At 46.3% G+C, this 12,551-nt stretch overlaps 1 protein-coding gene across 3 annotated transcripts; it reads left to right on the forward strand.

Moving 5' to 3' along the window:
* Positions 1-1,634: 1,634 nt before the first annotated feature.
* anp32e (acidic (leucine-rich) nuclear phosphoprotein 32 family, member E) lies at positions 1,635-11,914 on the forward strand. Of its 3 annotated transcripts, none has more exons than XM_038724385.1 (7): positions 1,635-2,122; positions 5,772-5,921; positions 6,465-6,587; positions 6,667-6,829; positions 6,914-7,005; positions 7,730-7,775; positions 9,509-11,914. In XM_038724385.1, exons 1-7 carry the CDS (start codon positions 2,069-2,071, stop codon positions 9,598-9,600), a joined length of 720 nt encoding a protein of 239 aa, XP_038580313.1. In that variant the 5' UTR covers positions 1,635-2,068; the 3' UTR covers positions 9,601-11,914. The 3 variants fall into 3 exon arrangements, with proteins under 3 accessions (XP_038580313.1, XP_038580312.1, XP_038580314.1); XM_038724384.1 differs by having other exon boundaries at positions 6,914-7,041; positions 9,509-11,903; XM_038724386.1 differs by lacking the exon at positions 1,635-2,122 and adding an exon at positions 5,174-5,647 and having other exon boundaries at positions 6,914-7,041.
* Positions 11,915-12,551: the final 637 nt, after the last annotated feature.

A 12,551-nucleotide genomic window follows, 5' to 3' on the forward strand; every position in this document is an offset into this window, starting at 1 on the left:
TTGTCCAACTCCCTCTAGTTGTTGTGGTCAAGACCACCCAAACCGAGACCAAGTTAAGACCAAGACCAGTGTATCAAGACAAGACCATAAACCTTGTTGTGACGTGAGATGAAACAATTGAATAAATGTGATAAAGCAAAATTCACAAGCTCAGGAAGCAACTTCTGTTAAAACAGACTTTAAACCAACATTTACGAGAATAAAAATATAAATGATGTCATGGTGTTTGGCAGTTTATAATCTGATTGTTGACAGTCACTTCCAGAGCTTTCAACATCGTGCAGCCTTTCTTAACAAATGGACTAACCATACAGAAACTTCTGAGCAGATTGCATCCACTGAGGAGGTTTCTGGGTGTAAAATCCTAGTAAGTGGACCTTGAGTTGAGAAGGTTTTTTCTTTGGTCGAACATTTGAAATACTGGATTGAAAGTTAATTCTTGACCTTTGAAACAGAGACTGACAAAACAAACATTCCACATTTATTTACTGTTCTGGAGCTTTTGATCACATTCCATGATCTTCCTCAGCAGCAGTCATGATAGCTGGACATCTGCTTACGACTGAAAGCTCCAGAGCTGCTGCCTCAATGGACCAAGCGAGATTATTTTCCTTACATAGTGTTTATCATAATGTTAATAAGCTAATACACAATTTCTTTTACTTCATTAGTGACAAATTCAGTTTATCACTTTTTTGCAGTTTTATTTTATTTAAAGAAAAATGACGGTCATAACTGATCAGGTTTGATTGATGAACACATCAATCAAACCTGATCAGTTAATGGAACCCAAGTGTGACGACAAGCAACAGAGGAGCGTTAGCTTGCTAGCTCCCCAGCTAGCTTATGTCGCATTAGCTTCAGTGTATTTTTTAACAGACGCGACCTTTAAGATGTTTTTTCACAACTTTACTCGCATCACAATGAAACTTTACAAGCTGAAAGTAAACATAAATAGAAGCTTTTTTTTAATTATTTTTTTTAATATGCAAATTAGGCTTTTCCTCATTAAACGTGCGCTGATTTGCACATCACACAAATCCATTTTCCAGCGCATTGATTGAGAGACTGATTTTTGATTTTATTGTGATAATATACACAACAGTTTATCTAAATATTGTTTTTTCATGGAATTTGAAAATATACCTATATGTGTGATGGACCCGTTTTTCCCACATATTCACAGATAAAATGCAACATAAAATGAGATTAATCTGTAAATGTCTCGCTATAAGACCTCAGAAGCAGCGTATAAAACTATTATGATTTAACGGCCTTGAAGGGCGAAGAAAATGACTTGACGTACAGGAAATGTGTCATTTCGAGAAAACGGCTGTTAAAGATTAGCTAACGTGATAGAAACACAGTTAAAAATGTCACATTAGCACATCACTTATAGATCTGGACTAGCTAACGTGCTCTAGAAAACAAACTTTGAAATAATACATGATTCTATGTGGAGCGTTTTAGAAAGGCCGGTCAAACTTTTGGAAAATGCTAATATGAAATTAGCGCCATCTGTGGTTGATGGACAAATTATAATGTTTATATGTATTATTAAAGATTTTTCTGTACATTTTATTAAAGTATGGAGGTAATAGTTGCAAAATAAATTAAAATTAAAATCTGAAAATTGACAGATTAAAGCAAAATCAATTTCGGACAGTGGCGTCTCGCAGACTTACACAGACGGGAGGTTTTGTCATTGTAATAAATAAAAATTATTAACTTGTGTTAACATGATATTTGACAACTACATCTCCCATGAGGCCTTTCCAGGCTGCCGCCACAGGCTTTGGGAGCTATAACCGCCCAGCTCGCGGATTATGGCCGATCAGTCCTGATTGACGTGCCCACCGTCCAATCAGCGGCGGCGGAGAGGCACGCGACCAACCGTGTGCAGCGGGGGGCGGGACGGCAGGGGAGGGGGCAGGGCGCGAGGTATCATGGAGGATCAGTAGGCAAACTGTGGCTATCAGAGGAGAGCAGCTGCCGCTCCGGTCCCCGGGAGTTTCTCAACTGTTCACCGCCCGCTGCCGTTAAACCGCCACCGACCAAGTATTTCAAAATGGACATGAAGAAGAGGATCACTTTAGAGCTGCGGAACCGGAGCCCGTCGGAGGTGAGCGGCTTTGATTCTAATAACATTTTAATTGTTGCCTGAAATAGCCCGGGAGGTGATGTGCGACCGGAGGAGCCCGGCTGGCTGCTCCCCGTGGTTCACCACACGGGCTCCGCATACCGAGAACTCTATAAACGGCAGGTTGGCCGTCGGACATTCGGTCCGTTAAAGCGTTTATCGATCAGGTTATAGTTTGATGAACTACCGCCGCGCGTCGGACTGATAATACCAGCGGTCCCAGATGGACGTGGAAGCATCTCCGCCCGCCCCCTCCTCCTCCTCCCCGGTGAAATCCCTTCTCTCGGGGAGGCTCCGCCACCTGAACCCCTCTGCTGGCTCTGTGTCCCGGTCCTTATGTCACCGGGACGCTTATCTCACCAAAACAGTTTCGCTATGCCGCGTTCATCTTCACGGACTAATGCGCGAGTTTAACTTTTAATCAGCCGCTCGGAGGAACCGGAGTTTAACGAAAAATACGAGAAATGATAAATATAACTGCGGATAGTTAGTTTGTGTACCGGGGTGTTTTCGGAGCTCCCCGCGGGCTTTCGTCCCGGAAAAACACTGCGTGTTAAACCTCAACAACAACAACGACGACGGCTGGTGCTTCGTCTCTCTCCGCGAGCGGACATCTTAAGTCGCCAACGGCTTAAACTTCGACGTTAAACCTCATGTACCGGCGTTTTATCCAACTAAACTCAGTTAAATGAGCTTAAAACTACATTTAACGTGTTTTTAAGAGCTCTTTTTTAATCTATATTTCCTCGCGAGCCTGCTCGGTGGCGTGACCGTGGGGCGCGCGGAGGTCGGACACAGACATTTTGAGTGGGCAGCAGCAGCAGGGAGCTCGTGCTCGGCGGTAACGCGTTACCCGCTTAACGTTACAGAAAGCGGATTAACGGCTGTTTCGACGGGAAATCCACGAACATTTCTCCGTTTAAACCGGAACAGCCGCGTTACACCGCGGCTCGTTACCGTAGCGTGATTACCGCATAACTAACGCGTGTGTGTGTGTGAGAGTGAATAACAAGCGTCGTAACGAATCAAAATGGCGTTACTCTGCGGGGCTTTAAAGTTACACACATTACCGTCTGTACTTTCACCCGCACGGTGATCACGGTTGTCTGTTTGAGGTTATAGGAATATAACGGACCGGATGACGTAACGTGTCGCGTGTAATCACTATGAAACTGTTTAAGTTAATTACAGCCCTGTGCACGCGGTGTCATTCAGATCGTGTCGTCCCTCTTGATACAGCTGCGCGCGCGCGCGTGTGTTATATAAGCGGACTGCCGTCAAATAACAAACCCAGTCCAGGATCTGGCTTCTCTTCGGTTACAGACACCGCGCCGGTGTCATGTTTTATGAATTGGGGGATGCCGGCAGATGGTGTGTGTGTGTGTGTGTGTGGAGGCTCAGAGGAAGACAACCCCCACCGCACGCACGCGCACCGTGCATGTAGATTACAGTAGGCTAACCCCCCCCCCCCCCACAGTGTTTTGGTGCTGCTGGTCTTCATTGATGCCTGCGGGCTGCAGCTCTGCTGGTTATATAAGCAGGAGAACCAGAGGAACTCTGGGAAATAAAAGTGGCCACTGGGTCTGAACAAAGTCCTGATCACCTGGTGTCTAAAATCAATATCTCAACGTTTATTATCCTGCAAAACAATCAATGGATTTGAAAATGATTCTGCAACTAATTTGATTTAGTTTTTTAGGGCTGACGACTTTATTAAGTTGTTGCATGAGTTTTATTTATTTATTTAACCTTTATCTAACACACTGAGATAAAAACTTCTTTTTCAAGGTCGCCCTGGCCAAGAAAGGCAGCAGGACACAAAAGGTCAACAGTACAATCAAAACATTTTACGTTTACACACGTGCAACAGCACGCTATAAAAACCTGCACGTTAAGACGCCTTCATGCAGATAAAACATTTACAATCATCTTCAAAAGAAACTCAGTGACTTATAGATAAAAAAATGAATACATTTTTCACATAATCTGCAGTGATGTGTTTGTGATAAAACGCAGCGGCGCTCAGTATGAAGAAGCGATGAGGCGTCTGCAATCGCCATATAATCACGTTATTGTTGTTGTTGACGAAAAAACTAGGTTTGAAAAAACATTTTTGGTAATTTAGGGCTGAACAACAAAACAAACATTATTTATCGCAATTCAATATAACAAATGATCAATAAATGTTTGATTTCAATCGTAAACGAATTAGGAGTTAATTTCTTAAGATTATTTTGTTGAGGAAAAAGGACTGAAATTTTTTTACTTAATTTCACTCGTGCACATTTGATGACCAAGATTTTATCACAATAGTTCTGAATGTTCTGCCTCAGACTTGGGAAGTGATCCACTGTTTGGCCATAAAGACGAGTTTAAACCACTATTTAACCATAAGGTTTCTTCAATTTTCACTCAAACAGAAATCGGCCTTTAAACTCAAAAGAAATAACGATTTGACATTTATCGTGATAATTCTGGAAAGATATGAAGCTTTTCATTGTGATGACATATTTGGCCGTATCGTGCTGGTTAACGGAAATAAAAATAAATGTCTTTAGTTTTTGTCTTTGTCATTTTCTTTCACAGCACATAAGCCTGGTTTATATCAGAAATAAAATATAAAAATCTATCTTCCAGTTTCTTACCCCCTCGGAAGAAGTTAAATGCATTAATTTGGTGCAAAATTAAATGTACACTTGTAAACAATGTTGTGCTCTAATATTTAACCGTAACCCCATTGTATAGCTATAAAAAGTGATGAAACGGCAACAAAAGTTAAATTTATTTTTATTTTATTATGTTTTTCCAAAAACCCTAAATCAAATAATAGAAAATATAATAAGTAACTTCCCTAACATTTTATTGTTTTACTTTTAATGGACACATGTTATATGTTTTCTACTTTCTGTGAATATAATCCAGTTAATCTCATTTCCATCCTGTACAGACGTCTTATTTTGAAAACCTTGTCGCGCTAAATTCATCCAGTCCGACCCGGTTTGATAAATAATGTTGTAACATGAAGACTTCACAGCCTCTCTTCATACTAAAGAGATAAACTGACAGGATAAAGTCTCTAACCTGCCTGTCAGCTCGCTCTGGGCCGCTTCACTTACCGTAAAGGCTGGAATACGTGCGCACTCTGAATGTAGGCACGACTAGCTTCATCTCCTTCTCACAGAGGAGAGACAAACAGGCCGTTAACGTTACCGTAGTTGATATTACCTCAAAAGAAAAGTAGTTGTCTCGAGTTGATGCCAGAGCGTGCAAGCTCACAGCAGCGCCCACAAAACACAATGTTAGAGGTTTGAAACGTTATTATGAGATGTGTAAAACTATTTTCGGTTCATTTCGAGACTATGGCGGGCCGCCGTGGTCTCGTTAATTAATGGGGAACACTGTACACCTTCTATAGATCCACTAATAGATGTATCAGCTGATCATTTCAGGCAGGTATGCTGAGCACCCGGTGGACGGTGGAGGAACAGCAGGTCTGAGCAGTTCAAGGTCACGTTAACACGACGCAGCTGCAGCTCCCCCGTGTGACTGATTAAAACTAAAGCTTATAAATGAAGAGTGTTTTATGTTGGGTTCGGTCTGTGGCTGTAAACACGTTCTCTCTCTCTCTCAGATAGCAGAGCTGGTGGTTGACAACAGTCGCTCTGCAGACGGCGAGGTCGAAGGTCTGACGGACGCCTTCACGGAGCTGGAGTTCCTCAGTATGGTCAACGTGGGTCTGAGCTCGCTGGCCAAACTGCCCTCACTGCCCAAACTACGCAAGGTAACACACACACACACACACACACTTGGCTTCAGTCCGACCCAAACAAAGATGGACTGTCGTCTAAAACAGGATTATATGCTGGAGCGTTGACATTTCTGAGTCGTAGCTCGGTCAGATCTGAATCTCAGACATGAAGCACGTGTTGAATCGTTCAGCGTGACGTCCTCTTCCTGAAGAACAAAGGTCATGAGATCAGCTTAGAGATCAGAGAAACGAGACGCTGCAGAACCTCCCAACAATGCTTTTAAGTGTTCTTCAGGATCACAGCGTTAATAAACACCTGATTGGTCCCTTTTCTCTGCCACAGCTGATCATTTAAACTCAGCTCGGTCTGGACCTGGACCTGGACCTGGTACATCTGGAAAAATAAATTCCTATAGATGGCCGACATGTTGGACTCACTGATCTGTTTCACATTAACACTTTCCTACAGCTGCAGGAAAAAAGGGTTCACCCGACTCGCACTACAGAGATCTGCTGGTCCCGGCTGTGGTCCCGGTCCCGGTCCTGGTCTTGATTCTTGTGTCTCTGTTTCCTCAGTTGGAGCTGAGCGACAACAACCTGTCTGGCTCTCTGGAGACCCTGTCGGAGAAATGTCCCAACCTGATGTACCTCAACCTGAGCGGGAACAAGATCAAGGAGCTGAGCAACGTGGAGGCGCTGGTCAGAACACGCACACGCTCCGACCCGGTTCTGCTGCTCGCAGCTGCCAACATGCTAACGTGATGTTTTCTCGCTGCAGCAAAACCTGAAGAGCCTGCAGAGTCTGGACCTGTTCAACTGTGAGATCACGTCCCTGGAGGACTACAGGGAGAGCGTGTTCGAGCTGCTGCCTCAGGTCACCTACCTGGACGGCTTCGACCAGGAGGACAACGAGGCCCCCGACTCCGAGGCCGACGACGAAGGTGGGGCGCCGAGCGCGTGTGCGTCGGTGAACCCGGAATAAGCTCCGCCCCCCTTTCTGTCTAAACGCGTGTCTCTGTTTGCAGACGAGGACGGCGAGGATGCGGTGGGGCACACCGGAGACTACGACGAGGAGGACGATGAAGAGGAGGATGAGGACGGCTCAGAGGGAGGAGAGGTGGGGCTGAGCTTTCAAGGGAAACGGGGCGACCAGGTGGGCAACTCGGGCTTCAGCCTGCAGGTCAATCCAGAACCGGCTCAAACACGGCTCCCACAATGCACCTGTCCTCTGCCAGGCTGTACAGGTCTCAGTTTAGTTTTTCAAAACGACCGCAGACTGAACGTCACCTGGAGGCAGGTAACTCCTGGGTACAGGTGAGCTCAGAGCGCAGGCGGACCGTAACGCCGCGTCTCAGACTCAAACCAATCTCGGTCGCTGTCGGTCAGAAACCAGCCGGGACTGAACCGAGCCGGTCTGACGGATTGACCTCAGGTGTGACTTCAGGTGTGACCGTGTCTTGACCAGGTTCAGCACCAAAATGGCCGCCTCTGAGGACGCATGTTGGTAAACAGGAAACAGTTTTATTTTTCTCCTTTTGGATGAAGTTTTCTTCCTAAATTTAAAAACTACAAAAACAAGTTTTGTTTTTTATGTTTCAATGTGTGTGTTTCTGTTTATGGAAAATAATTTTAAGTATTTTAAAATGCCATTTTTACCAGCCGCCCGTCAGAGCCGGTCAGATGGAGGTCAGCCTGGTCACGTGACGTAGACGTGATGAGTCGTTTTAGAGCTTTGTTGGTGTCATCCAATCAGAAACTAGCTGCTTCAAATAGTTGTGCTTTTATTTTGAAAGTTTTGACCGTCACTGTGTATCTTCCTCTGTCGCTGTGCTTCGTCTCAGGAGGACGACGAGGATGAGGACGACTATGCAGAGGAGGAGGAGGAAGGTGAGTGAAGCATCATGGGATGTTTGTGGCAGTGGTTTGCACTGTGAAACGGTCTCTGGTCTCCGCCGCTGTGCTGTTCTATAGTCAACGATGTATATCTGGGCCTGTGGAAAGTATTCTTGCGTTTTTTAAATTTTTTTTTTATCCAGTTCTCGACACAATTGACCTTTCGCTAAGCCCCGCCCCCCTTAGTAACTGTTGCTAAGTCCGACAAACTGTCGGCACTGCCGCTGTCTATTACTGCGCTCCCCGGAGAAATGTTGTCAAATTAAAGCTGCAAGCAGCGTTGGGCGGGACCTCGCACGTGTGGCGCGTCGAAGTGAGGCGGCCACGTTGCAGATTCTGGAGCTCTACCGGTGCGGCTGTGAATTTGCAATGCGCTTCGCACGCCGCACAAACGTGTGGCGCTACATAGCACTTCGCACTTCGACTATCACTGAACATGTAGATGTTTTCGAGGCGGGACTTTTCTGAAACATGTAAAGAGTGGTACCGATCTGAGCATGTACAGTCAAGTTACAACAACATCCTGTCACAGCGAAGCATGGCATTCGCCGCTACGCCGCCATTAATCGAAAATTCACAAGTTTTTCAACATGGTCTGATCAATGTGTTCAGGGTTTCCTGGGACAGTTTTGAACTTCATATGTCCAACCTGCTCGGAGTAGTACATTAGTGTAAAACGTGTCATTTCCTGTTGCCAGCAGGTGGCGCTATGACTGAGTAAATATTGGCATATGGGTGTGTTCAGGGCGCGACTCTTAATATACATATCAAATTTGGTCAAGATGTGAGCATGTAACAACTTCCTGTTTCATGGCAAATCATCGATACTTGACAGCACGCCACAGGCAGACTGGTCGACTGGTAATAACCGTTTGAATAACTTTTTATCGTCAATGCCTTTAGAAGGCGCGGCACAAATCTGAAGTCGGTCCGACTTGATCCCTAGAAGGAGTTCGTTAAAGTACAAAGTGTGTAAATCGCCAAAAATGACCATTAAATCCAAAATGGCCGACTTCCTGTTGAGTGTCGGGCATCGCTCCAAGAGGCTTTTTTGTGCGTCTGGATATGATACATGTACACCAGAAATTTCGTACACGTAGGTGAAACTTAGTCTGGGGGGCTGCTCTGTAGGGGGCGCTAGCGAGCCGTTTTGCCACGCCCATGCGGGAAAGTTATCGCCGCGTCTGAATTGTGTGCAAATGGTGAGTTTTTGAGCATGTTTAGGTCCCCAGAATTGAGGTTACTATGCAGGGGGAAAAAATCCCTTACGTGGACACTCATTGGCTATTGTAGGCCGGAAACAGGGCGTGGAAGTTTCTATTGGGTCGACTGAGGTGTCAATCAAAAGGTCAGCGTGCAGCCACTTTTTTTTTTTCTACTTCAAGCACTGATTGTAGGTGGTGGCAGGAAACTTCAGCAGAATGCAGGAAATTGAAGTTGATGAAGTGAAGAAATCAGGCCGGCTGAGTCGGCGAGACTTTGTCCATTTAGTTTGACTTTATATTGAAAAGTGTTCTTCAAATAAAGATTAATATATTTTTATTAATGCTCAGAGACTCTGTGGGGGGAGCAGCTCAAAGGTTTCGTGTTTCCTCATGTCCCCACACAGTTACCCTCTTGCCCCTTAACCCTCCGTCTTTGCCATAAACACATTTCAGGCACAGAAAACCTCCTTGCTTTCAGCCCTGCCTCTGATTGGCTGTTTCTCTCTCTCTCTCTCTGTGCAGAGGAACAGCCGGGCGTTCAAGGAGAGAAGAGGAAGAGAGCCGTGGAAGACGAAGGCGAGGACGACGACGAGGACGACGACGAAGACGACTAGTCCTCCGGCTGCTGGTCGTCTGTGTGTCGTCCCGTCCCGTTTCTGTCCTCCGCCGCCGCCCACCTCCGGACCCGACCTCCGCCAGACGACGACAACCGCAACGGGGACAGCAGCGACAGGAACAGTGTGACCGAGATAGTTTCCGTTTGTAGAATCTCACGTCTTTATTTTTAGATAATATATAAGAGTACAGATTTTATCAGAACCTGCAGGTTCCACACGCCTCCCTTTAAAACCTGGTTCAGGATCAGCCTGTCTGTCCGGTAAGTCGCCTCCTCTCCACGTCCTGAACTCTGATCCTGAACGTCTCGCTGCGTGACTGAACCAGCTGAGACCAAAGCGAACACCCAGTCCTGCAGCGGGCGGGCGGACTTCCTGTTAGCACAAAGGTGTGAAACCCAGAATGATGTCACTTCCTCGCCGCCACCGGACCGGATTTTTGGCTGGGTTTTTTGTCTCCGATGTGGGCCGCGGCTCCGGCTCGTATCAAGCTGTCGACGGTCGAAGCACAGCAGGTGTCATTTCCACTTCAGGGACCGGGGACCCGTCTGTCCCAGCTGCTGCAGTACATGAGCTCACAGCTGCTAGAACTGCTGAAGTCCAGATTCCGGTGCTGCCCGCGTTTGTGAGTTCCCAGTCCTGTGATCCAGCTCTGAGATCAGCTGGAGCTCGTGAACCGTGACAGCGGTCTGGGACAGAAACCTGACCAGGTCCGGGGTTCCCGTTTGCTTTCTACGAGCTGGAGCTGCTTCCCGTCGCTCACAGCTTCCTGTCTGCCAGCCGAGCTCCAGAACCACCAGTCCAGAGCCGGTCTGAGCCGCACCAACGTGGAGTTCCCCGGCGTGAGAAGCGGAAACCTCGCCTAGCTTTACCTTCAGCAGCAGCGTTCTCAGGAGGCCGGTCTCGTCTCGCGGGCCACATCCAGTCTGATCCACGCCTTTAAAAAGGAACCAGAACCCGGTTCTTTGTGCAGCCATATCTCTGCTCTAACAGGAGAGCCAATCAGGGACGTTTCTGTTCAGGATCCTGTTCAGTCTGAACCCTTTAGTCCGACAGACCGGGAAGCGTAGTGATCACACTCTGCTGTCTCCGCCCGTCACACGTTTAAAACACGCCGACCTGCTGTAGAGAAGCTGATACCGAAATATTCTGTGTGTGTGTGTGTGTGTGTTTGATTTATTGTAGGGCTGTTCCAGGGCGGGCGGGACAAAATATTAGTTCTGATGTGTTTGTTTTTTCGGGTTGACAGCGACCCGTTTCTCTTCTTTCTGTTTTTGTCCCTGCTGTTGATGTTTTTAGTTTGATGTGAAACCGAGCGGCTCGTCCTTAAACTGCCCGTCACACTTCAGGCTCCGCCTCCTCCTCGAAAGCCCCCGGACCTCCAACTGAACCTGCAGCACCTCCTCAAAGGAAACCGTTTGCCTCCGCTTAAAGCTGTGGTGCGTTCAGGTGACAGTTTACCAGCAGGTAGAAAATTCAAAGCTGGTAAAGATCACCTGAACGCAGCGCTACAGTGACAGGTGTGCAGTGGATTATGGGAAACAGAGGCTTGTTGATTTTTGTTGTGAGGAGGCGGAGCCTGAAACGGGACACACCTGTCGTGTCTGATTCAGGTGTCACTGCTCTGCGTGGGATTCTGCAGCCTCGCGAGCAGCAGCTTTTTACTGTCTGTAGCTGAAACGGGAGCCGACCTCACAGGGAACGTAATTAATATTATAAATAATCTACTGACTTGATCGTGATCGACGTTTATTTCCTCTCCCGGTGAGTCGCGTTTGTTCCTGATGAAGCGGCAGAACTTTGGACTAAACTGCTGTAAACTTTTAGCTTTTCTCTCGTTCACGCTCTTAAATCTGGTCACCTGTTCACGGCGGGCGTCAGCTGACGCGAGGCGGCACGTTTGATCACGGCTTTAGAGATCACGCTAACTCTGAGGTGAGAAACTTAAAATCATCTTATTTAGCTCCTCGTTGAGTGGTGGTGTTTTTAAAGAGTGTAGAGGTCAAAGGTCGCGTCCGTCAGACCTGCTGAGGTCAGTTTTAACTCTGGTTTTTAAGGCAATATTGTAAATAGACTCGGCTCAGTTTCAGGTTTTTATTTTTTAACGAATGAAATAATTTTACAGATGTGTTTTTTTTCTGCAGCGAGGTGATAGTTGACCCCCCGTGTCTTTGACCTTTGACCCCCAGCTGTTATTTTCCCTCCATCATCCCGTCTGTGGGGAAAAACTGTGTTTGACTTTCTGTGTGATGTAACGAAAAACATATTGAGGGGTTTTGAATAAAAAACAAATAATAATAAAAGGAGAGAAGTCGTGTTGTTTGGCTTTGATGCGTTCAGAAGGTTTGTCTCTGCATTAATGCACATTATAGATCAACGTGTGTGAAACTCGACCTGAATTCAGTTTTTATTTGAAAAACTTTATTGAGAACCGACCCCCGACCACCACCAACACTCCTCGACGCTCCTGCAGAACCCGGACCGGGCTCGGCCCGAGACTTCCTGCAGCTTCCTGTTCACCTGCTCAGGTACGTTTCACTTCAGTGACATCAGCAGGAAAACCTCTGAGTTTTACTTGTAGTATTTGTACTTGGACTCAGTTTGCAGATTAACATTAGTTTGTAGAATCTGGAGTCCAGCTGAAACGTTTTCCTGATTACACTCACGTACTTTTACTGCAGTAAAGGATCAGAGTACTTCCTCCAGCAGACTGATCAATTTTCTGTGATATATAAAAGGACATGATGCTGATGAAGACTACAAACTGAAATGTGACCCATAATGCCGCGGGGCAGCGCGCGCACACCCCCGACTCCCATCTGCTGATAAACATCAATAAAACACGAGAAGCTTGTAATGGAGAGGAGGAAGTGACAGATGGAACAATACAAAGAGAGGAGTACTCAGATCCTTTACTACAGGGGGAGTATTAGTACTGCACCCAGACACAA

Source organism: Micropterus salmoides, unplaced genomic scaffold (assembly GCF_014851395.1).
Source record: "Micropterus salmoides isolate LMB-PRFRI ecotype aquatic unplaced genomic scaffold, ASM1485139v1 Ms_hic_scaffold_17, whole genome shotgun sequence".
Taxonomy (NCBI): Eukaryota; Metazoa; Chordata; class Actinopteri; order Centrarchiformes; family Centrarchidae; genus Micropterus; species Micropterus salmoides.